The following is a 26,242-nucleotide window of genomic DNA, read 5'->3' as shown; positions in this document are numbered from 1 at the left end:
TATGACCGTGGTTGTGGTCTATAGGAGAAAGTTAAGCAACACCAGGGATAATAAGGGCGGAAAATGGTGTCCTGTCCATGGGACCAACTAGCACAACTTTAACGAATGTCATGTTATCAAAACGAAGCTCGATGACAAGCTTAAGGCTGCTATTGCTGAGTACCATAGCAAATAAAACAAGCCAGACACCAAAGACAATGAGCTCGAATTCCGCGGGGCCAACCAAAGCTTGATGCACATCTTTGGAGGATCCGCCTCATATGAGTCCAAGAGGTAGTACAAAGTAGTCAAAAGGGGGGTCAACCTGGCTCAAACTGAGTCTCCCTGATACCTCAAGTGGTCGGAAGTCCCGATCACCTTTGATCAAGCTGACCATCCCGCCGCGGTTCCACACCCGAGTCGATATACGGTTGTGGTCCAGCCTACTATCCTCAACATCAAAATTCATAGGACCTTGGTCGACGAGGGTAACTCACTCAACCTCATCTTTGCTAAAACATTAGACAAGATGCGAATCCAAAGATCGGAGCTTAAGATAGGAGCTGAGCCTTTCCATGGTATAACTCTAAACTCATCAATCATGCCCCTCGGCCAGATCAAGTTGCTGGTCACATTTGGTGAGCCTGACAATTTCCGTACAGAGAAGCTTAGCTCTGAGGTTGCGGATTTTGAGATGGCCTACAACTTGATCCTAGGTCGCCCAATGTTAGGCAGGTTCATGGCCGTAGTGCACTACACATGCCAGGTGCTCAAGATCCCAGGCCCTAATGAAGTTGTAACCATCAAGAGAGATCAATGTGTAACGGTCAAGTGTGACAAGAAGAGCCTGGATATGGTCGAACACTTCAGTCGAGTGGCAACTACCTCAAGAGGCACAGAGTCTAAGCACTAGAAGTACCACACCACCCCCAAGGTCAAGGATTTCAAGCTCATAAACCTTGCTAATATCTCCAGATCCAATGATGCTGCCAAAGGTGAGAACAACGACGATGCTAAGGACAGGAATGCTAGTGGCGGCGTCAAGGTAGTGCCTCTGGACCTGTCTGAACTAGCCAAGACGGTCAAGATAGGGGTCGACCTTGATCCAAAATAGGAACTTAAGCTCATCGCTTTCCTTCAAGCAAACTAGGTTGTATTTGCATGGCAACCGTCCATCATGCCTGGGGTCTCCAGGGAGGTGATCGAGCATTGACTAGCTGTGAGACCCGGTGCCAAACCTGTGGTACAAAAGTAGAGAAAATTGGTGGACGATAGAAAACAAGCCATGCAGGAGGAGATCAGCAAACTCCTAAAAGTGGGCTTCATCCGAGAGGTTCGTCATCCTACATGCCTCACTAATCCCGTCCTTGTGAATAAAGCCAATGGCAAAAATAGAATGTGTGTAGATTTCACCGATCTAAACATAGTTTGTCCCAAAATCTTTTTCCTATCCCTCGTATCGATCAAATTGTTGACACTACTGTGGGTTGTGTAGTACTATGTTTTCTAAATGCATACTCGGGGTATTACCAAATTAGCATGGGAGTCAACGATGAGGAAAAACCGCTTTTGTTACCCCCTTTGGTGTATTTTGTTTTTCCTACAACCCCAAATTGGGCACAATGTAGAAGCTTATATCGATGATATTGTAGTTAAGTCCAGAACCAAATATGCATTGATTGATGATCTCAATGAGACATTCAACAACCGAAGGAAGTATTGTATGATGCTCAACCCTGAGAAGTGCATGTTCGGTGTCCTGTCTGGCAAGCTTCTCAGCTTCATGGTGTCAAGTCGAGGCATTGAGGCCAATCCACGCAAAATAAAGGCTCTACCAAATGCGATCACCTCGAACGCTGAAGAAAGTCCAGAAATTGGCAGGCTGCATAGTAGCCCTTAGTCAATTCATCTCCAAGATAGGCAAATGAGGGATGCCTTTCTTCAAGCTGCTAAAGAAACACGACTGGTTCGAGTGGACGGAAGAAGCGAAGAAGGCTTTTTAAGACTTAAAAAGGTATTTATTGTCGCCGTTAATTCTTACCCCACCTAACGAAAGGAGGAGCTCTCTTTGTACATTGCAGCCACCCCACAAGCTCTCTGGTGGTCGAGCGGGAATGCCCTGAGAAGAAGGCCAAGATCCAGAAGCCGGTTTACTACATAAGCGAAGTCCTACATGATGCTAAGCTATGATACCCACAAGTTCAAAAGTTGTTGAATGCATTCCTGATGACTTCCCGGAAGCTATGACATTATTTGTAAGTGCACAAGATCAGAAAGTCTATCATTGTCGAAGACTGGGCTGAACTCCGTTGAAGGACGTTATACCCAATAGGGAGGCTACTGGACGAATCTCACAATGGGCGGTCGAGCTCAATGAGTTCGACGTAGATTACGCACCATGAACAAGCATAAAGTTGGGAGTACTAACAAAATTCATCGTTGAATGGACAAATATTGAGGAAACAAAGCCAAATATGGTCGAGGATCACTGGACGCTCTTCTATGATCTCCAAGGCTCGTGGGCTGGCATCATGCTCAAATCTCCAATGGACGAAGAACTCTAGTACGTTTTACAACGAGAATTTAAAGCTTCCAATAATGTTGTAGAATACGAAGGACTGGTACATGGACTTAGGTATGTTGTACAATTTAAAGCTTCCAATCATGTTGTATCAATCAGAATCAGGTGACTACTTGTGAAAGGGGACTCATAGCTAGTCGTAAACCAAGTGCAAAGGGATTACCAGTGCTTAGATGACAACATTGTAGCTTATTTGAGTGAAGTACAAAAGCTTGAGCAAAAGTTCAAAGGTCTAGAAGTTACGCACATCCGAACAAATGACAACTCCACTACCAATGAACTCGCCAAACTCGCTTTGTCTCATTCACCTACACTTGTAGTAGTCTTCATTGAGAAACTCCTCAAACCATTTATCTCGATAGTCTCAAGTGCAGATGCTGCCCAACTCGGCCAGGAGTCTGGTCGGTCAGCGGGGTAGAATCCGCAGACATTTCAAGCCTATCTCGAAGGTCGAGGCATCCCTAACAATGATGCGTCTGTAGAGAAAATTGCTCGTAAGTCTAAGCAATACGCTTTGGTAGGCGGCAAGCTCTTCCGTAAGGGGAGTAACAAAATCTTGATGAAATGCATCTCAGGAAGAGGGTAATAAGATTTTGCTCAATATCAATGGTGGCATGTGTGCAAATCATGTGTCTTATGGCACTCGGGATGAAAAGGTTTTCCACCAAGGCTTTTATTGGTTGACTCCCTCCAGGATGGTTCTGAGCTAGTAAAAAGGTGTGAAAGCTACCAATTTTGCGCAAGGCAGACCACTCGACTAGCCCAAGCTCTACAAACAATTCCTCTTTCTTGGCCTTTCTTCGTCCAGGGCTTGGATATCCTATTCCCAAGAGCCCAAGGTGGTTTCAAATTCCTATATGTGGCTATCGACACGTTAACTAAGTGGATCAAGGCTGAACCCAGGGGAAAGATAAACACAGAAGTGGCTAAGAAGTTCATGTGGAGCATAATTACTCGATATGGTATTCTGCATCTAATAATTACAAACAATAGTAGCTAGTTCAGAAGCGGGACCTATGATGAATTTGGCATTAAAACTTATTTCACATCGGTATCTGACCCTCAAAGTAACAGTCAGGTTGAGCGCACCAATAGTATAGTCTTGCAGGGTATCAAAACTCAGGTTTTTGACATGTTGAAAGCTTACTCGAAATGATACGTGAAGTAACTTCCCTCAGTACTATGGGCCCTTCGTACTTCGGCTAACAGGGCCACCGGTGAAACTCCTTTCTTTTTAGTCTACGGTGTAGAAGCAATGCTTCTAAATGAACTATAGTTTGGATCATCATGAGTGGAAAGTTACTCAGAAGAGGTGCAAGAGTAATTACGAGCATACAACATCAATCTACTTGAGGAGTACCATGATTGAGCATCCATTCAATAGTTAAATATCAATAAGTGTTACGTAGATATCACAGTCAGAAAATCTAGCCCAAGAGACTCACTGCTGGGGACCTTGTTCTTCGGAAGGTGCAGAAACAGGCTAGGCGCCATAAGTTATCACCTAAGTGGGAAGGAGCCTAAATAGTAGTCGAAGTTACTCGACCTAGATCAGTATGACTATCTACTTTAAACGGTGAAGAACCCAAGAACTCATGGAACATCAATCAACTCCAACAGTTTCATTCATAGATAAGGTAGGTTAAAGGTAAGTCAATTACATTTTGATCTAACTGACCAGGCCGAAGGGGTATGCGCCCCTCTGATTTGGGCCGCCCATCCAGGATCGGATGGCCGGGGTTCAAAACGAGCGGCAGCCGGCGGCACGGGACGGAGCGGGCGGCGGCTGACGGCGGCGGGGCACCGGAGCTTCACCGGAGATGCGCTGGAACACGCATCCAGCCACGGTTCTTCACGGGACAAAGAGCAAAAGAACAAGGAGCTTGCGGGGATTCTATACTGAGGCTTCACAGCGACGGAGATGGTCCGGGTGATGGCCGGCGACAGGGAAGAACGGGCGGCGGCCTTGGAGCTCGGTGCGACGGCGTCTGGCGGCGAGAGAGACACCAAGGAGCGTCGGGAAGCGTCTCCGTCGATAGGATTCTTTGACTGGAATGAAGTGAGATACTTTTGTCAGACGGTCAACAATGACCCATATAGAATCATATCCTGATTGCGATCGTGGTAGATCCACTACGAAGTCCATGCTGATTTCTTCCTACTTCCATTCAGGTATTTTCAATGGCTGTAGCAGTCCTGCAGGTCTTTGGTGTTCGGCTTTGACTCGATGGCAGATATCACACAAAGCTACAAGTTCTGCTACTGCACGCTTCATTCCGTACCACCAATACTGATCTTTGAGATCTTGATACATCTTGGTACTTCCAGGGTGGATAGAATATGCTGAATCATGGGCTTCTTTTAAGATGGTGTCCCGAATAGACTTTATGTCCGGAACACAAATCCTGTACTTATACCACACTGTGCCTTGCTCATCTTCAGAGAAATCTGGGGCTTTGCCAACTTTGATGAGCTGCTTAATTTCCAAAATCTTTTCATCTTCAAGCTGACCCTTTCTTATTTCTTGCTCAAGCGTTGAGTCTATTTTCATTGCAACCATCTCGGTGTTATACACCATTCCCAGATTTAACCTCTCGAACTCTTTGCATAGCTCGAGACTCAACTCTTGAAGAGTCATTGCATTAATTTGAGACTTTCTGCTCAGGGCATCAGCTACTACATTTGCCTTTCCTGGGTGATATTTGATTCCCATATTATAGTCCTTGATAAGCTCTAACCATCTGCGCTGCCTGAGGTTAAGATCCGGTTGAGTAAAAATATACTTCAAGCTTTTATGATCAGAATAGATCTCACATCTTTGACCAATCAGATAATGCCTCCAGATCTTGAGTGCATGAACTACTGCGGCTAGTTCCAAGTCATGCGTCGGATAATTTTCTTCATGTTTCCTTAACTGTCGGGACACATATGCAATGACATGACCTTCTTGCATGAGCACACATCCCAAGCCTTGACAGGATGCATCACAATACACCGAAAATGGCTTCTGAATATCCGGCATAATCAAAACTGGTGCTGAGGTCAACCTCTTCTTTAATTCATTGAAACTAGCTTCTCGAGCTGCTGTCCACTTGAACTCTACTCCTTTTTCTAGCAGTTCTGTCATTGGCTTTGCTATTTTGGAGAAACCATCTATAAAACGACGATAGTATCCTGCTAGACCCAGAAAACTATGGATTTTGGATACATTTTGCGGTGGCTTCCAATTCAGAACATCACTTACCTTGGACGGATCTACAGACACACCACCTGCTGATATGATATGACCAAGGAAAGGAACTTTTTTCAGCCAGAAATCACATTTGCTCAGTTTAGCGTACAACTGGTTTTCCCTTAGCTTCTGTAAAACCATCCTTAGGTGTTCCTCGTGTTCTTCTTCGTTCTTGGAGTAGACCAAGATATCATCAATGAATACCACAACAAACTTGTCCAAAAATTCCATGAAGACCTTATTCATTAAATACATGAAGTATGCTGGGGCATTGGTCAGTCTGAAAGACATCACTGTGTATTCGTACAGACCGTACCGAGTAACAAATGCTGTCTTGGGGATATCCGAAGCACGAATTTTCAACTGATGGTATCCAGATCGAAGATCAATCTTGGAAAACACATATGCGCCTATCAGCATATCAAATAGATCTTCAATGCGGGGCAGAGGGTACTTGTTCTTGATTGTTACTTCATTTAGAGCTCGATAGTCTATGCACATCCTTTGTGTACCATCTTTCTTCAGAACGAAGATTACTGGGGCTCCCCAGGGTGAAGAACTGGGGTAGATAAACCCTTGTCTAGGAGCTCTTGGATTTGTTCCTTGAGGTCAGCCAACTGATTGGCATCCATTATATATGTCCTCTTGTATATAGGAGCTGTTCCAGGTACTAATTCAATGATGAATTCAATTTCTCGATCAGGGGGCATACTTGGAAAATCCTCTAGGAAGACGTCCGGAAATTCACCGACCACCCTGCTATCTTCCACTGCGTTGGCTTTGTTTAAACTGGTGTTGATAGCTGACTCTGTTGTGGCCTGAAACTCCACCTTGGTTCCGTCTGTATGGGTCAACTGAACTGTCTTTGTAGCATATCTGATGACTCCTTTGTACTTGGTTAACCAATTCATTCCCAGAATGATATCAATACCCTTGGACTCCAGAATAATGAGGTTGGCCAGAAAGTCTACCCCCTTATGCATATACCTATTTTAGGGCATACATGCCTTGATTCCATTTCTCCTCCAGAAGGACTTACTAGCACTCAATTTTTCATTAATGCTCTTGGCAATTTATATGTATTCACAAACTGGTATGATATGAATGAATGCATAGCACCGGAATCAAATAACACTGTTGCAGGATGAGAGTTGGCAGAAAACATACCTAGAACCACATCTGGAGCTTCCTGGGCTTCCTCCACTGCAACATGGTTGACACGACCATACATTGCATTCTGGCGAGGCTGCTGCTATTGATTGTTGCCCTGGGCCTGGCCTTGCTGCTTCTTGGGACACTTGTTGGCGAGATGCCCAAAGTTGCCGCAACTGAAGCATGGACTAATGTTGCTTGACCCTTAGCCGTTGTGGTTCTGCTGCTGTGGCTGGTTGCTGTTGGGTTGCTACTGCTGCTACGGGAAGCTGGGACGAGACTGTTGCTGCTGCTGCGGCTACATTGGCGGCTTGAACGACCCTATACCCTGATTTTGCATTTTCTGCTACGACTTCTGCGGCTGATTCTGCTGTTGCTGGTTCTGCCCTCCATGGTGAAACATCGGTCCAGTGGCAGGGGCGTTGAAGCGGGGGCGGGTGTTACTACCAAAAGACTGACCCTGCAGATGGCGCTTACGCTCTTCACCCAGATTCTGGCGCTTTTTCTCCATGATTAAGGCCCTATCTACCAGCTTCTGGAAACTGGGATACTCATTGGCGGAGAGGGCATACTGTAGACCAGGGTGAAGACCCTCAAGAAAACAATCTTGCTTCTTCTTGTCCGTGTCAACATCATCGGGGGCGTAGCGAGACAGTTGAGTGAACTTCGTGAGGTACTCCCTCACAGACATGGGGCCTTGCTTGAGACTGAGGAATTCCTTCCTCTTCAGCTTTAATTCTCCGGCGGGAACATGATGGGCACAGAAACTATTCTTGAATTCTGTCCAGGTAGTCTCCTGGGGATCCTCGTGAGCAGCGGTGTAAGCAGTCCACCATTCCTAAGCTGGCCCGCTCAGCTGGTGGGATGCAAAGATAACTTTTTCCCTTGCATTGCACTGAGCTATCTGAAGCTTGCTCTCTATTGTCCTCAACCAGTCATCTGCCTCTATAGGCTCCACTGCCTGAGAAAAAGTGGGTGGTTGAGTGCTCAAGAAAGTCCTGAGCCTAGACTGCGGTTGCAGCGGTGGTGCTTGCTGAGCTTGAGCTTGCTGATTGATGGCTTGGACCAAACCTTGAAGAAGAGTCACGACTTGGTTGGCGTCCATGAGGGGTGGCGGGGGAGGAAGGTCGTTGTTGTTGGCAGCGTTGTTGTTGATGTTGTCGTTATTGTTGGCAGTGTTGTTGTTGATATTGTCGTTATTGTTGGCAGCGTTATTGTTGCGCCTAGTGTTCACCATCTGTTGTTGCCAAGGTATGGAAAACATAAGAGAGAGGCAAGGGCGGAAGGACAAGCCAAGAACAGATAGGAACTGAAGGAAACAGATAGAAATGACTCCCAACTATAATTTATTAACTGATGAGAATGTAGAGAGGAAACCCCTACATCACACCAACACACATGCAAAGATCCAACTTATTACAAGGCTCACGCTAAACAGACACAGGCACACACAAGGACAAACAACACGAGTCTAAACGATTATTCTGCTAGGGACAACTTCTTAGCTCTACTCTACTCCTAACCGGCGGTGCCTGAAGGGCTTGCAACATCTGCCTGACGAAGCCTCTTGCGCGAAGGAGAGCGGGGCGGTGCAGGGGCGGAAAACGGTGCTGGGGGAACCTCGTCGGGGTGCTGGTCAGGATCCTGCAGCATCATCTCCAGCTCGTAGATCATCTGCTCATGCTCGGCGTGGCGCTGGTGAAGATCCTCCAACTCGTCGAGTGCTCTGTCCAACTCGGCGTAGAGGGCGGCAATGAGGCGGACCTGCTCTCGCAGATGGAGATCCGGCTCGTTGTTGACGGGCGCGAAGATGTCCTCCAGACTGCCTGACGGGCGCTGCGGGAACTTCCCGAACTGAGTGAGGCAGAGGTCCTATCTGTTCTCCCGGTAGAGAACAGCTAGAGCCTGGCGAGCAGCGTCCTCGATCCTTGCCTCGAACGTAGCTCTGAGGGCGGTGGCGGTGTGGACTCGGCGAACTCAGCGAAGATTGTCGTCACAGGGCTTCTCGAACATGGTCACCTTCACTGACCAGGAGTAACCACGTCCTCCAAGCGGAACTCTGACGCCTATGAAAAGGGGAGCGTCGTGGTACCCGAGACCCTGCAGCAGGTACCACAGCGTACGGGCGAAGTACCCGGCCAACTGTCTATCGGAGTAGAACTCAGCTGGGGGTTGGTGCCTCCAAACTGCACCAGCAGGAACCTCCACGTCTGGGACCAGCACGCGCTTACGCGGGGTGATCTTTGTTCGAGCCATCTAAAATTTTGAAGAAGACAGAAATTAGTAACCATTTTATAAAAAGCAAAAGACAGAGAAAAAAAATGGAAGAAAAACAATTTTGCTAAAGTAGTTTGTACAAACATAAGTCCTTAGCACGTCCAGTCTATCTAGGCTACGTCCTATGGTCAACACGGCTCTGATACCACTTCTGTAACACTCAATTTTAAACGAACAAAATTGGGCACAACACATGTATGCCAGGATCAAGTTTCATACATGTGCTTACATCATTAGTAATATCATCACAATGCCTTTATTACAACATCGTATTTAACTTAATACAAAAGGACCTGAGGGTCTTAAGAAAACACAGCAGGGAAACTAAAGGGGTCTTCAGCGCCAGTGGCTCCATCTTCCACAGGCGTCTACCGGGGGCAACACAGCCTAGAACAGCAGCTCTGGGTCGAAGTCGTCGTCAAAAGCTCCAACTTCATTGCCAGCTTTTGAACAGCGGTAGAATGCAGGGTAGGGGACAACAAGTGTGAGTACAAGGATTGTACTCCGCAAGCGTAGGGAAAACATGATATGCGGCTTAAGTCAAGGAACGGCTTTGACACTGGCTAACAGTACTAAGCAACTACGATCTGCCTATGACTCCAACATCAGGCATCCTATTTACTAAGTGAAAAGGCACGACTGTATCCAAAGGTTTGACTCATCGGATTCCATCCAACTATCAAGACTCACCAGATAATTCTATTACCTGGCTACCCCAACCCACCATACCAAACCTTTACCCCAACTAATCTTGAAGAAGTTCAAGCTCGCTCTTAACTGTGAGCACGGCTGATCGACCAGATTGACACTCTGCAGAGTTTGCACTGCTTTCCCCACGAGTCGTGATTCCCTTGTTGCTCCAAGCTTCCAGGGTGTGGAGTCGAGGTCTCACTACAAGGCCTTTACAAAGCTCCCTCTAACCCGCAGACATCCACTAAGGTTTCACCGCTAACAGACAATTACATTGCTGCAGAAGCCCCCTCTTGTACCACTTATACCGACCTATGGTGCCCACTAAGCTAGAAGGTGACTAATTAGTTGGCCAGGCCATACCCATATAGGCCTCGTGGTTGTGCGGACAAAACTTGGTTACATGCCCAAGAACCGGTCCTTAGGACCCCACACAGATACAAACACAAACATGACATAGGCTCCACCTCAACCCATCCATTCTGTTGGGGACAACCTATACCATGTTGCTACAAAAAGAATTACCATCTCCCAACATTGTTGTATAGTTCATTAATCAATATTAAGATTTCCCCAACAAAGACTGCACTAGCATAGACTACCCATTTTCATAACTTGATGAACAACAGCGACAAGGAAATATTGATTCAAAACTAGTAAACCCTAACATAGGATTCATGTTTAGACAAGCATGCATTTTGAAGATTAAAAACTACACCTACAATTCTAAAATAGGATAAATATGCTCAAGGACACTTGCCTTCAACTGGGTGCTGCTCAACGTCCTCAAAAGCTTGGTCTTCGAGATTGCCGAACTGCTCAGCTCCTAAAACGACAGACCAGAAAAGCACACAGAGAACAAACTTCTAAGAGCAGTACACCAGACAATACAGAATCTAAGCAAAAACCCTATAAAAAGATTCTACACATCGCTACGAACATTTGAGCGCGAAAATCATCCAAATCGGAGCCACGAGCAAAAAGTATTGAGCTTTTGAAGTTTCAGGGGCTTAACTGCAAATTTTACATGATTTTCAGAGAAAAACCTGAATTGATTTTATACTGGAAATTCTAATTATGATGTCATAAAACGAAACAACATTATTTTTCAATGGAAAAATCGCATGGAAAAGATTTATGGGCCCATGGACCACGGCCTGAAGGCCGGTCCATGGGTCCACGGTGGACCAGGCCGAAGGGGTATGCGCCCCTCTGATCTGGGCTGCCCATCCAGGATAGGATGGCCGGGGTTCAAAACGGGCGGCCGCCGCCGGCACGGGACGGAGCGGACGGCGGCTGACGGCGGCGGGGCACCGGAGCTTCGCCGAAGATGCGCCGGAACACACATCCGGCCACGGTTCTTCACGAAACAAGAGCAAAAGAACGAGGAGCTCGTGGGGATTCTATATCGAGGCTTCACGGTGACGGAGATGGTCCGAGTGATGGCCGACGACGGGGAAGAACAGGCGGCGGCCTTGGAGCTCGGTGCGACGGCGTCCGGCGGCGGGAGAGACACTGAGGAGCGTCGGGAAGCGTCGCCTGGGGTCCTGCGACACCAAAGAAGCGAAGACCAAGGTCAAAAGGGGTTCGGCACAGTGAAACAAGGCGGCGGCGAGCTTCTCACCGGCGGCAATGGAGGAGACGGCGTCGGGCTCGAATCCGAGCGGAAGAAAAGGGGGAAACGGGTGCAAAATGCGTGGAACGTCACAAGGGAGACGATGGACGGCTTATATACGATAGAGGGGAAGAGGATTGGCCGGAATTTGAAGAAAATGGCCGGCAGCCATGGCCTTCAATGGCGTCGGTTTTTTCGTTTTGATTGGGCACTAGAGGGAGAAGTAAAGAGGGGAAACAGGCGGGGGCACCTTGATGGGGTTTATGGCTTTGAATTCGGCTGTTTTTGGGAGGGGAGAGGGCGCGGGGAGGCGCGGGATTTGCACGGCGGTGGATTTGGGGGCGCTCGGGTTCGGGCGGCGGGAGGAAGAGGAAGGGGAGCCGCGGCTCGGGCGGAGCGGCTCGGCGCGGGGCCCGCACGGCAGAGAGGGAGCGGTGGAGGGGGCCGGCTCGGGAGCGGCTGCAGGCCGGCTCGGCCAACGGGCCGGCGCGGGGAAGAAAAAGGCGGCCCACGAGATGGAGAAAGGGGAGGGGAGATGGGCCGAGGGAGAGAGAATCGGCCAAAGGGCATTTTTCTTTTTAGAAATTCCTTTTCTAATTTGATTTTCAACAATTTTCAAAAAGGGGTTTGAACAAGCGATTTCTAGCGAATTTTAGCAAATTTTTCCACACAATAAAAAAAACCTTAATGCATCTATAATGCCATGAATGCATCAAACATTATCCTAGGACAATTTAAATTTAGAAATTAATTTTCCTATTGAACAAAATTGCAACCACTTATTTAATTTCTTGCAAAATTTTAAATTATTACAAAAATTGAAATTTAGGGTGTTACATAGATTGATTACTGATAATATTTTACTTGCTTATGAGCTAACACACTGTATAAACTCTATGTGGAGAGGAACAAATGAGAACTAGATTCCATATTGCACAAGAAGCCAGAAGTGAGAGATATTTGGATTTGCCAGTATCAGTTGGTAAATCAAAGAAAAAACCTTTGAATATATAAAACAAAAAGATTTGGAGCAAAATTCAGGGTTGGCAAGAAAAACTCCTATCAAAAGCTAGGAAAGAGATTCTTGTGAAGGCAGTGACACAAGCAGTTCCGACATATGCTATGTCATGTTTTGATTTGACTAAGGGGCTTTGTGATGAACTGAGCAGCATGATTGGGCATTACTGGTGGAGCCAGCAAGATAAGGTCAATACAATCCATTGGTTTAGTTGGGAGAAATTGACCCGTTCCAAGAAGAAGGGAGGGTTAGGATTCCGAGACCTACATCTGTTCAACATGGCAATGTTAACACGATAAGCATGGCGCCTGCTGACCAACCCAGATACTTTGTGCAGGAGGATTTTGAAAGCGAAATGTTTCCTAAACACAGATATTTTACATGCTACAGCTCGAGCGGGTAGCTCATACACATAGAGGAGTATCTTACAAGGAACAAACCTATTAAAAGATGGAGTCATCTGGCGGATAGGGTATGGAGCGTCTGTGAATATTTGGGTGGATGCATGGCTCCCAAGGGGTTCTATGCGCAAACTAGCAACATCGAGAGGCGCATCTCGGCTGACTAGAGTCAAAGAACTAATTGATCCAGTCAATGGTGGATGGGATGAGCAGCTAATTCGAGACACTTTCTGGGCATGTGATGCAGAAGAAATTCTCAGGATTCCAGTGAATGAACACGTTGAAGATTGGCTAGCATGGCATTATTATCCGAAAGGTATCTTCTCCGTCAAATCGGCATATAAGTTGGCTGTCCATATGTGACTCTCGAGCATGCAGAGATGCTTCTTCTTCAAAGAGTTGTGCAGTTGGAAATGAGAGTTTTAAGTGGCATAAGATCTGGCAGTTCACAACACCAAATAAAGTTAAGACGTTTTTATGGCGGCTTATTCACAACAGTGTCCCTATTTGTCGAAATGCAGCGAGAAGGGGCGTGGCCCTAGATACGATTTGCCCAGTATGCATAAGACTTGATGAAGACTATAATCACCTTTTCTACAAGTGTAAAAAGGTGAAAGAATACTAGCGCCTGATGGATATGAAACATGTACGTATAGTTTTAGAAGATCGCTAGTCAGGCTAAGATATGATGCAAAAAATATGGGTAATGAACCGTAAAATGCAGTTGAAAGTCACTGTGTCCCTCTGGAGATGGTGATCAGTAAGGAACAAAGTTAATATAGGCGAATGAATGCAAAGTGCAGCTGAGATTAGTAGCTCAGTTATATATCATCTAACTGAGTTTGAGAAACTTAATGCGAAGGAGGAGAAGGAGCATTCTCACGGACAAGACAAATGGAGTCCACTGTCAAGAGAAATATACCAGACTAATGTCAATGTTTCTTATCATGCTGACACAGAAATTGGAGGTTGAGGATTCGTAGCGAGGAACAACACAGGGGAGGTGATGGCCACATGTGTTAGGAATATTTAAATGTGCCTCTTCTGCACTACATGCCGAGGCAGAAGTAGCAATACAGAGATTGCGCCTTATAGCACACTTGGGGATGGGAAGAATTGTTAGAAACAGATGCATCAGTACTAGTAAACTAGCAAAGGCGCTGCAATTGATATAGATGGATCGGAACCAAAACAGTAGTTTGTTCCGGCAGATTTAAGATTTTATGTATTATGAATTTATGTCTTATGATATCTCGATTTATTCTAAGAAAATCTACCAGAATGAAATATTATTTAGCTGTCTATAGTGCGTCTATGGTTACCCCTGGCTGGTACGAGCTGATGAGGTACGCACCAGATTTTGCATCTCAACTTGTATTCGGCGATTGGTCTGAATCCGTTGTTTAATGCAATTATGTGTTCCAAGGAAAAAAAAAGCACGCGAGGTCTATCAACTTCAGCCCGATGACACGTGGGCCCAAGCTTCACCGACACCCCACATCCTTACGCAAAGCACATGGCAAATAACAATTCGGGAAACCCAAAGCAGAACAGGGAGACCACGAGCCGAGGCCGGCCACCACCGTTCGCCTCGCCTCCTCCTTTTCGCGCACCTTGTCCCAATCGCGCAATCCCTCTTTAGCACTGCCATCTCCGTCGCGCGCACGCTCCTCGCCAGGAGGCGGAGGAGGAAGAGGGCTCCGCACCATGGCGTTCCTGTTCGGCGCCTTCCTGGGGCTGGTGCTCGGCGTGGCCGTCGTGATGGCGTTCGTGCGCCTCGAGAACGCCCGCGCGGAGCAGCGCCGCGAGCTGGTACGTGCTGCCGTCTATCGACGCCCAATTGCTCCTTTTCGTTTCCTGATACCTCTCTGCGATCACTAGTTTGGTTCAATTCGATTCGGCGGGTGTGGGTGGGTGGAAGTAAATTCTACATGACCGTGAGATCTTATCCATTCCGTAATCCGGGATTAAAGAGGAGAGACAAAGGACACATGTCATTAAGGGAAAGTGTTTTTCGTAGGACCCGATTCTATAGAATTTGCTTCCGTGATAGGTGACTTGGTTCCTGTATTTGGGGACATTCTCGAGATGAGGAGTATTAGAGTTTAGAGCGCTACTGATTGCGGAGGGGAATTAGGTCTGGCTTTGCTGTGAGGTGGAGATTTCGGTATGAGGAGGTGTTTAGGTATTGAGTGGTGTGGAAGTCTCTCGGTTGCATTTCTACATGCTGTATAATTGCTAGGCTTGTTATAACCTTGATTTTCATTCCCAATTGGGACATTTCATGAAATTCGTGGGCATGGTGGATTCAGCTGCTCTTTGGGGGTTAGAGTAATCTTTATTGTCCCTCTTGTACTGCATAGCAGAGTAACGATATTGATTGGCTTTTGAGCTCTGCGTGACCCTGACCCTGGGTCGGTGACTAATTGCACTTCAGTTAGAATGTAAGCGTGGTGAATATGATGTGATTTTGTTCTGAGCTTTGTTTATTTCCTTTTTTGTGAAAATATGATTGTTTTGCTTGAGTGGAGAGAAAATGAATGGATTTTGTTTTTAGATGCGATACAGTAGATTCTTTGGCATCACGATTTATTCGCATGATATCTGCATATCTCAAATGTTGCCTCTCACATGCCAAAAACCTATACATGATAAAGTGATAATTCGGGGGACACCTGCCTGACCTACCCCTTCCAAGGTTTAAAATTTCCTTTTCATGAAAAAATTCAGACCACATTGAGATTTTTGGTTACCACTGGAAATTGGAAATTTCAGAAAAAAAATCATCTGAAACTTTTGAATCATGTTTGAAAATTTTGGGTAGGAAAACGAAAAAATAGCATTTCCAACGTCCAAATTAATTTCTAATCTAAAGTCACAATGTTCCTTTGTACTTAGTTGACAGCTTACTACCACAGCAATTTCTTATTTGTGCAAATTCTAAAGCTTGGTGTTCTTTGAACATCCTAAAATTTATCCGGTTTTGAGTGATTGAGTGTTAGCCGAGGGAACCAGTGATTCTGCCGTTTTCCATGCCCCCTGCTCTTGCACAATTCCTCTTGTCTATTCTCTTTTTTTAAATGACAATCTGTGGCACTAACGTTGCTTGCTATGGCAACTGAAAGTATGTATTTTGGGTAGTCTGTAGTGCTAATCACAGGATATTAAATGTACACTTAGACATGTTTAAGTTAATGTCATATGAATCTCTAGATTTGTGATGTTGATGATGTTTACACAATGAGGCCTAACAAAGCTAATGCCCCATGTAATATCTAAAATCTAATTCTTTGTTGTTTCCAAAATGTAACAGGCAAAATGTATGGGCTATTGATGCTCCGTAGACTATGGCTCAGCATCCTATTATTGATTTAATATTCAATGTGTCCTAATTTGGTATGGCGTGATAGGATGTAGCAATGCCTGTGGAACAAGTTGGATTTTAAGCATCGCTGGTTGTCATGGATCCGCATATTTGCTAATTCGTGGACAAATGAAGCCTGGCAAAAGATTGTTGAAGAAATTTATAAATTATTTTTTCTCTTTTAGATGGATTTCATATGAGCAAGTATGAGATGGTTTTGTTTAGATCCATTTTTTCTTGTATCACTGGTATGAACCTTCTGAAGTTACTTTTTACAAACAGCGAAACACAAAACACATAACATGAGATTTTATACTAAATATACTGAGTGTGAACTGTTAATATCCATGGAACAAATTAGAATATTATAATTCGCATTTGATGGCCTTTAGCGATTTCCAACTCCATCTGCAAGTTGTTTGTTAGTGCTGCAGCTTGCTGTCTTGTTTACTGGCCCTATCAATAGCTTGAAGCTAAATACATCTTCATTGAGACATTAAGGTTGACTGGAAATCTTAAAATCACTTGAATTGCTCCAACTGAACAATATACATGCCATTTAGATTATGGCTCATGCATTCTGGAACAATCCCTAAGAAAATAATACATTGTAAACTAAGTTTTGTATCAGCGCCAAATTCAGTTGTGCATTCTTGGATTCATCCATTGCCAGCATCTAGAATGCTACATTCGATATGCACTCCCTACGATTCCAAATGTAAGTTGTGTTGGGATCTTTTATGGTTGAACATTTATGCGTAGCCATTAATATATAAATAAGTACCTAAATTGACAAAGTGAAATTACTACTACTAGATTCATCGTGGAATATACCTCCATATTGTATGTTTTCTATGATTGTATCATCATATATTGGTAGAAAATTATCTGTTGAAGTATACCATAGGGACATCTGTATGTTCAAAAGTGACTTATCTGTGGCATTGTATAATAGACTGTCGTAGATGAGTCTTTGACCGTCAGTCCAAAGCTAAATCTTCAAACATCTTTGTTGTAGTGGCTTCCTGCTTGACTTCATTCCTTTAATACCCACAAAGTTGAATGACTTGTAACCATAGTCACCGGATACGGGGTCGACCTCGTGTTCCACAACCCTGGGACGCTGTCCCGAATCGATGGTTGGGGACGTACAGGGTTGACGTTCCCATTCTGATAGGGTCGTTGCCCTTTGCCGCACAGGTCTACGACGGGACGAGATGCAGATGAGGCTTACCTGCGGTGGTGGTGACGAGGTAGCGTCTCTGAGGGCGTGATTGTCGAGTTCTCCCTCTTCGAGGGCGAGACGCTTGCACCCGTCTCGCAAACTTCACGTAGAAGCTTCCTTTCCCGGGCCACACCAAGGCCATCAATGTCATCGGCCCTGACGGATCCGACATCAAGGGTGGCGGCGCAGGGAGCTTCGGCTCCCGCAGCGAAGGGCGGATCTGGCGCGACATCGAAGGATTGAAAGGGGAGTGTGTGGCGGCGACTTCCGAGGCGACGGGAGGTGGCGCTGTGTTGTAGGAGAGAGAACAGCGAGGGGAAAAGAAGAGGCCGCTGCGTGCGTTCAGATGGGGAGAAAAAGATAAGGGTGGATGGGGAGAAAAGATAAGGTTGGATGGGCCAGCACATGACAACCCAATTAATCCTTCATTCCCTTTTCTTTTTCAACTTTTAAACATATGATGCATTTAAGTGTGGATCTGGTCACATGTGTATGCTTTGTCCTGGGGTCATTGACCCAAAATCCTTGGGGTCATGTGCCGCGTCGCAAATTGTCGTCCTGAAGAAGTATACCCCCTTAGTACCACACTTTTGACAGGTGTCAACCTGTGTCCTGCAACCCCATTTCTCAACTCGGTTGACCCGGATTTCTGGTGACTATGCTTATGACATACATCATGCTAATTGTGTGTAATCAATTGCTTGATTTTATCTTCAGATTTTTTTTGTCATCTAGTTTAGTACTGTCGTGACTCCTAATTTAGTGTTGCTAAACCTTTGTGCACATCAAGAACCAGTTATAATTTCTATTGTACCCCATCTTTGTCTTTATTCGTGAACAAACGTCGGGGCAAGTAAAAGCAACTAAAGGCTGCCTTTTCAGCCATGTAATTAATGTTCTGGTTTATTAATTACCTTCTGGGACTCTCAGCCCGGTTCTCCTACTTAATTAATACCACTGATGTTGGCATATCTTCAAATCCTAGAATAGCGGTTGTTTCTGGACAGAGTATCTTCCTAGAAAATGCTTATTTAGGAATGGATGGAGAATCCATATTCTCACCATTCATGTTTTGGGATCAGTCATCTATTTCTTATGCCTGATTTGACCTGTCTCCCCAGGCTGCTACAGTTTCATCTTTCTCGAAGTTGACTGTACAGGATTTGAGGAATCTTATTCCTCCGGAGTTCTATCCATCATGGGTTTCATTCACACATAAGCAAAAGTTGAGTTTTTGCCGATGCTTACCACTGACCTTTATGTTGTCCAATACAGTTTATACTGATACATTGGGCTTCTTAATTTCTACAGCTTAAATGGTTGAATCAAGAGTTGGTAAAAATCTGGCCATTTGTTACTGAGGTACTAACAATTCCAGGATCATTTCAGTATTCCATACTTACGATGTTAATTCTGAATTCTTGTACTGTTCCTCTTGAATGAATTGGTTATGGATAGTGGAAGTACTTAGGGAGACAAATGTGGTTGTTGTAGGCTGCATCAGAGCTGATTAAAACCACTGTGGAGCCTGTTTTTGAGCAGTACAAGTCATTCATCTTGGCCTCCCTCCATTTCTCAAAGTTGACACTTGGTACTGTTGCCCCTCAATTTACAGGTATGGACTCTTTACACAATCTGGATGTTTTTGTTTGTATTTTTTATCAATGGTCTTCATTTTTAATACTCTGGTGGTGCTTGTTGTGGATACTATTTGTGATGGGCGACGGTTCGTGGGAGGGGGATTGCGTAGATTGTAGCTAAGTTGGGTGAGAGGACGAGGTGGAGGGAGTTGTCGCCGGTGACCCGTGGTCATTGGCAAGGAGGAGGGCTACAACGGCAGCGGCTAGGGCAGGGAGAGGGGGTGGCGCATGGAGAGAGAGAGAGAGAGAGAGAGAGATGAGGGAAAACTCCTTTTCCTTCTTAGAAAGGGGTACAACTCCTCTCATTATATAGAAGCAAGTTACTTGAAAGCCAAGAGATACCTAAGGATGAGATCTTATAGATATGATCCCTCCTACCTAAACAATTCAATCCTAACCGACATATCTCTAATTCCGTTAATATGATAACTTGTCGGTGAATCAAGATTGACGACAAAAGGAAGGTGACGGCTAGCCCTTTTGCATGTGCCCTCCCTGGCGGCAGCATGGTGGCAGCAGCCCTAGCCTGGTTGCCTCTGCCTCCGGGTTGGGCTGGCCAAAAGGGCCCATTAGGCCTTGACCCATGACATCTCCACTGAAATCTAGCCTGTCCACGCGCTAGGCTACCATGTTGAAGCTCCATCCCGTTGTCTCCTCATGCCAAGGTGGATGAGAAGCTTCCCTACGCCATATGTGAGTGCGAAGCTACCCCAAAACAAGGTCAGAGGTCAAGTTGCGTAGAGTTCTGTCCAAGCACAAAGTCAACTCATAGCCCACATCTCCAATGTGGCCCTTCATGACGAAATGGTGAGATGGATTGGGTAACGTCATGGCGCACTCCTGGACTTCTTGGCGCTACAACCAAGTGGCGCCAAATGCCCACGTCGTGCTGGAGAGGGACGTCAAGTGGCGATGCATCAAAATATTGGTGACAATGATCTTTGTGATAAAGCAGGTGGATGTCGGTGTTAAAGATGAATGTGTCTACCGCAACAGGCTTGTTGTCGGTTAGATCAAGAGAGTGACCGAACAATAGCCTAGAGTATGTATCACCGACTGGAGACAGAGCAGGATAACCAGAAGAATAGAAAGCACCAAAGAAAACATGGGCAATAATAAGGAACTCACAGTCGGTGTTATCCATAAAGAGCAAATCTGCCTTAGGCACCGAAATATTAGGCATCTCCTGCAACATAAGGACTGACTTTGGAAAAGAATGATGCTTGCCAACTAATGACATATGTATGCCAATTGCAAGATATCACAGGACCTCTTCACCAGTTGCAATGACCTCTTGAATTAAACGGTGCAGGAGTAGTGACAAAGCCGGAAGATAGAGGCAATGATCAAATAAAATAGCGCCATCAACTGTTGTTCAAGAACGAGCACAAGTACCTGAATATGCGCCATAATATGCGCAATTTCAAGATCCTCCCGAATGGCGCGACGAATGTTGTTAAAAATCTCCATGTGCGGGGCGAAGCTATCGAGGGCATTGTCGACCTTGCGTGGGTTGCCCACCATAGAGAGGGAGGAGTAGAGGGCGCCACAGAGTAGGTGGAGGCACAGTGTTGAGGCCGTAGAAGAAGACATTGTGGCTGCCCTGCTAGAAGCTCATTTTGAATGATAAGTGAAAGATTACGGCAAACGCCGCAGCTACCAATGCGCTCCTCGTTGCCGACGGTGATGCCGAGGTGAACTTGACATATGGGTAAGCCGAGATGAAACTCCACGTGCTCGTTGATGATGTTATGAGTAGAGCCGGTGTCAACGAGAACATGAAGACTGTCCTCCTGTGGCATGGCCACAAGCTGCATAGTGTGACCTAAAGCTGGCCAAATGGGACAGGCCGACACGAGGCACGTGAATTTTGGCCCGGCCCGAGCACGGCATGGCACGATTAGCCGGGCTGTGCCTGGGCCGACGCCTCGGCATGGTGTGCCGGCCCAGCTTGGCCCGGCCAAGCATGGTTGTCTCGCCACGCCGCCCCACCTCGCCCAGCCGTCACTTCGCCATGCCCATCGTGCAAAGTCATCGTCGCAGTTGCTGGGGATCCGTTGGCGCTTGCCGCTGATGTGCTCGTCAACGATCTCATGGCAGACCTCGCGGAGGTCGGCGAAGCAACTCTTGAGCTGGCGGCAGAGGCCTGTGATTGTGCTAGCGATGGCCTCGAGCTCCAGGAAGAAGTTGCCGATGGTGAACCTAGCGAAGAGGTCCTGCGCCTCGACGAGGACTGCGTTGAGCTTGTTGCCCTTGCCGTGCGGGAATCGGCGGCCGAAGGTGATGCGGCAGAGTACGTTGTTGGTGAGGTTGAGGAAGCACTCGCTAAGATTGAGGAGAGGGGCCCTGCCCCGCTGCCCCGCCTTCGCCCCGCCGTGCCTGTTGTGCCTTAGCTGTGCCTGGGCTAGCCTGGCGCGGCACGATGCTTCACGGGCCGTGCCATGGGTCGAGCCTCCAGCACGCGGGCTGGCACGACATGGTTGAAAGACTAGCCGAGCCTGATAGGCCGTGCCCTAACCAGGTCGTGCCTCGGCGTGCTCGTGTCGGCCCGGCTCGTTAGGCCCAGTTGGCCACCTCTGGTGTGACCACAAGGACGGCGACCCTCCTAGTCACCAGTCAGGACCATAAGCGAGCCCTCAGGCTTGATGTCGATGAAGAATAAGTGCTTGCACTTGTGACCTTTGCTGAACTACTCATCGCAGTTATAGCACAAGTTCAAGCACCTGTGTTTCGCCATCTCCTCGGGTGAAAGGCGCGTGAAGACCCTAGGGTTGGCACCCCCAGCCGGAGTTGGCTCAATAGGCAGCCCCCCCAGACAGCGCCTCCAACAACAGTGTTGTCGGTAGCGTCGAGGACAGACGTAATGGAGTAATGCGAGCCGAAGGCTTAGATGTAGTAACCTACTGCTACTGCACCAGTTCAATGACCACATTTGCACACCTCCCATAGGTGTGCGCCATTCTCATAGCCGGCTCCATGTCGTTGGGTTCCTGCAACTCAATGTCGTCTTTAAAGGTTCCATCAAACCAGCTGTATAAATGCTTACTTGCTGCTGTTCATCAAGATTCCCTGCTTGACCGACAAGAGCGAGAGTGTACTCCATAGTCTCGGTCTTGCGGAGCGCAGCCAGCTTCCCCAGCGGGTTATGGTGTGTCGAGGGCCCAAAGTGAGTGTTAATGAAGCTTAGAGAAGCTCACCCATGTTAGTGGCCTGTTCTCATTGGCCAAGCGCATGTACCGCCAAACTTTCTTGCTTGCAGGAATTCGCTGGCTGAGGAAGAATTGTTCACATCTGTTGATCCACGGAAGGGGAACGAGAGCTTGTGGTACCTAGGTACCCCAAGACTGTCGATCCTAGTTGTTGAAGAGTCGCCCGGAGCCGTTGAAGTGGCCGGGGAAGGTGTCGCGAAGAACGGTACCCAGACGGTGTTGGCGAGCTCATTGACGAGTGTGTCGACGTCGGATGTGTTGGCACCAATGTTGGCCGTCGCGCCGAGGGCAACCGCGATAGCCATGTGCCCGGCCTAAAGGGCAGCGTCGCTTGGCGGCTGCACAACGCACCGCATTGGCGTCGCGTCTCCAGGTTGCAGCATCGCTGTCATTGCTGTGTGGTTGTCGTGGGGTTCCACCTTCTTACATGTTTCCATGGCGCAAAGTCGTTCCTCCTGGAGGTCCATACGAGAAGTCAAATTGAGAGTGTTGAAGCCGTGGTGAAGTCGCTCTCAACAATCTCCATCTGAAGGTTTTGAAAAGCCGTGGTGAAGTCGGGAGTGTTGTTGGCCATGGATGATGAGGATGGTGGGTTGGTCTCTGGTACTAGATGTGATAGGCGATGGTTCCGGGGGGTGGGGGGGGGATTGCGTAGATTGTAGGTAAACTAGGTGAGAGGACGAGGCAAATGAATTGTTGTCGGCGATCTGTTGTCGCTGGCAAGGAGGATGTCGACGGCTGTGCGGGAGGCAGGGCGGCTAGGGCACACACACACAAAGAGAGAGAGAGATGAGGAGAAACCCCTTTTCCTTCTTAATCCAAAAGAGGTACGCAAGAAACCCCTATGGATGGTATCTTATAGATATGATCCCTCCTACCTAAACAATTCAAACCGACCTATCTCTAATTCCATTAATATGATAACTTGCCTGCGAATCCAGCTTGACGACAAAAGGAAGGTGGCAGCCAGCCCTAGGGCCTGTGCCCTCCCTGGCGGCAGCATGGCGGTGGCCGCCCTAGCCTCGACTGTTGCCGCCTCCAGGTTGGGCTGGCCAAAAGGGCCCTGACCCATGACAGTATTATACAAGTTATCTTCTTTGCGCTTTGCGGTGTTTTTTGTTTTTATGTTTTTGAATTCAAGCTGGATCTGCAGCAAGGAGGCTTCAATACGACATCAGCAGCCACCTATCAACTATTTAGTTGTTGTTTTGCGATCAGTTAGTCCGATCTCTGTTTTTTTTCCAAGTAATAAATATATGTTGAGACCCTGCATCTTTACAAATCTAAGATGAATGCTTAGTTGCTATCTTCTCTGACCCTCTTTAGTTTGTTACAAATGAACTAAACTCACTTTCTCATCTAATTAGTAGATTTCTTATACAAACAAATGAACTAAAGCGGGTCAGAGGTTACCCTAAAGTTCACCTATTGGCACCCCTAGTACTGCTGTTTGCTCTTGTGGTACACTCTTGATCAAGACTCTGCTGTCTGCCCTTGTGGAACACTCTTGATCAAGACTAGGTATGTAGAAGTTGCAGCTTTTCAATGCTTTAATACATGTTAGTACAAAGAATATATCCAAACACTAGAATTGCTGGATGCAGTGGAGGTTGGCATCCAAAGGTGGACGGACACTACTGCCTTATCCTGCTTAAATACATAGATTCCATGGGAATTTCCCTACATCGTTACTTTGTATTTCATTTTTAGTTTTATAATGAAGAAAAAGAACCTGTGTGGATGGTAACAATAAGCTGGCAAGTATGAGTTACTAGCATCTTCTTTGGATCGTTCAACTTAAGTAACAAACAAACTTAATGTTTCCCTACTCTATTTCTTTCCTACTGTAAGTGTCCTGATCCAACACAGCAATATGAGGAGTGTCTCACGTGAAGGCTAGGGCAGTAGCTTGAGTGCTCCTCATAGCTTGTACATCAACGCAGCAGTACAGGCATGGCAAGGCACAAGCTGCACACGTCAATAAGTTTGGTTTGTTACAGCGTTGCATTAGTTAGCTACATGCATGTTAGAAGGAGATATGGGTTGTTAGCCTTGTTTGCACGCATGGAGGATTGGTTAGCTGCATGGTTATCTTGTAGTTGCTTAGAGATAGAGTTTGTTAGAGTCGATTGTCAAGGGCTCGGCCTATTTAAGAGGCAGCTGTGCATCTGTTCCAAGTTAAGCAATGAATAAACAAGAGTTTCCTCCATGTAATCAGCTGCTCAGAGTGTCTACAAGAGGGAGAGTACGCTGCTGCCGTTTACCCTACCAATTTGATCTACTAAGCCATCTCAACGCCTCTTCTCCCTTAACTCCCTCCTCCCTCGCTCTCCTTCCTAAGCGCCGTTCTACCACTCAAGTCATTGCTGTCCGGTTCCTCTCCGAGGATGTTTACCCATTATAAACCAATCCATATCATATGTAGTTGCATCCTCTATCTATGCTGCAACCTCTTCATATTTGCAGTTGTATCATTTTTCCCTTAATCCACTTACATACGGGGACTACATCCTCTACAGCTATCTTGATGCTTTTGAGACTCTCTGGGGAACAAATATCAATATTGTAAAGTTATATAGCTTAAATATCTTTCTATGATCCCAATGCTGGCCTGGTCATGTTAGATAATTGGTTCTGCTGGTCAGTCAGGACGTCGCTCTTTAGTCTGTATTACCATTTTTAGGCAGCAGGAGAGAATCATCATGTTTATTTGTTGATTTTTAACAGATGATCTTTTCAGGAGTTTCAATCGTGGAGAGTGATAGTTCTGCCATCACCATGGAGCTCGAGTTGCAATGGGATGGCAATCCCAATATAGTACTTGACATCCAAACAACACTTGGAATTTCACTTCCTGTACAGGTAATTCACAATTATTGCACAGTGAATTGAAACAGAGAAGGGTACGCAGAACACTCTACTGCAAAATATGATGAGAAACGGTCCATTTCTTTGTTTTCATTGTTTACTATTATTTTCTATTTGCTTATTTGAGACACATACAAATTTATTCTTGTCCCTTTACTATGTTTAACATGACTTACTCACGTAGCCACTTCTGTAGAGTGTACTTCAAGATACCACACTCTATGGTTACTTCTCATGATAGATTTTGATATATGTCTGATCTTGTGTATTCATGATGATACTGTGCCATGTTTGTTTTACTGGATACTCCCTCGGTCCATTTTTGCTTGGCATTCTACACTATTTCTTTTGACTACAAATATTTGTAAAAATATTTAGATTTGTGACATGAAAATTATGCCAGTAGATTTGTCACCAGAAATAATTCAATATCGTAATTTATTTTGTAGCGATGTCCTAATTGACAAGTAGAAAAAAAGAAAGAACCAAGATAGTAGTTTTTAAAGGCTAGAGTGTAACATCAACTATAGGCAAAATTATGTCTTTCAACAACAAAGCCTTTCAATTCCAAGCAAGTTAGGGTAGGCTAGAGATGACACCCAACAAGATCCGCTAATATGGATTATGAAAAAGTAAAAAAAAGGTATTAGTGATAGTAAATATAGTAATAGTATTAGTAGTAAAAGGAGACCGCTAGCCTGAGTCAAGGTTTGGGCATTTTTTTTTTGAAATGGGAAGCTTAATTAACTCTCATTGTTACATCGAGGCAATACAGCTACAAAAGAGTTTCTCCCCGACCTCTGCATAATAAAGATGCACACAACCTAGATACAAAAACACCAAAGACAGATAAAAGATAAAGTATAGCTGAACAAGCTGGAATCTGATCCCCGCCAGTATGCTTATTATCTTCAAGTTTAGATGCGGAGTCTAGATTGCCATCGAAACCGGGTGAAGAACTCCCTGACCACTTTTTCCAAGCGTGCGCATA

At 46.0% G+C, this 26,242-nt stretch overlaps 1 protein-coding gene across 4 annotated transcripts in view; it reads left to right on the top strand.

The window, feature by feature from the left end:
- Positions 1-14,482: 14,482 nt before the first annotated feature.
- The window catches only part of LOC133898463 (synaptotagmin-5-like), a 51,411-nt gene continuing 39,651 nt past the window's right edge, over positions 14,483-26,242 (top strand). For 3 of the 4 annotated variants that reach the window (XM_062339168.1, XM_062339169.1, XM_062339167.1), the window contains exons 1-5: positions 14,483-14,757; positions 18,656-18,760; positions 18,846-18,896; positions 19,029-19,149; positions 25,124-25,245. In XM_062339168.1, coding sequence (XP_062195152.1) covers positions 14,653-14,757; positions 18,656-18,760; positions 18,846-18,896; positions 19,029-19,149; positions 25,124-25,245 — 504 coding nt within the window. In that variant the 5' untranslated portion in view covers positions 14,483-14,652. The remainder of the gene's footprint in view (positions 14,758-18,655; positions 18,761-18,845; positions 18,897-19,028; positions 19,150-25,123; positions 25,246-26,242) is intronic. The other variant, XM_062339166.1, reaches the window with a different exon arrangement.

The sequence above is a fragment of the Phragmites australis genome, chromosome 18 (assembly GCF_958298935.1).
Source record: "Phragmites australis chromosome 18, lpPhrAust1.1, whole genome shotgun sequence".
NCBI lineage: Eukaryota > Viridiplantae > Streptophyta > Magnoliopsida > Poales > Poaceae > Phragmites > Phragmites australis.
Note: the sequence above shows the minus strand (reverse complement) of the source record. Positions and strands in the feature narration are given on the sequence as shown.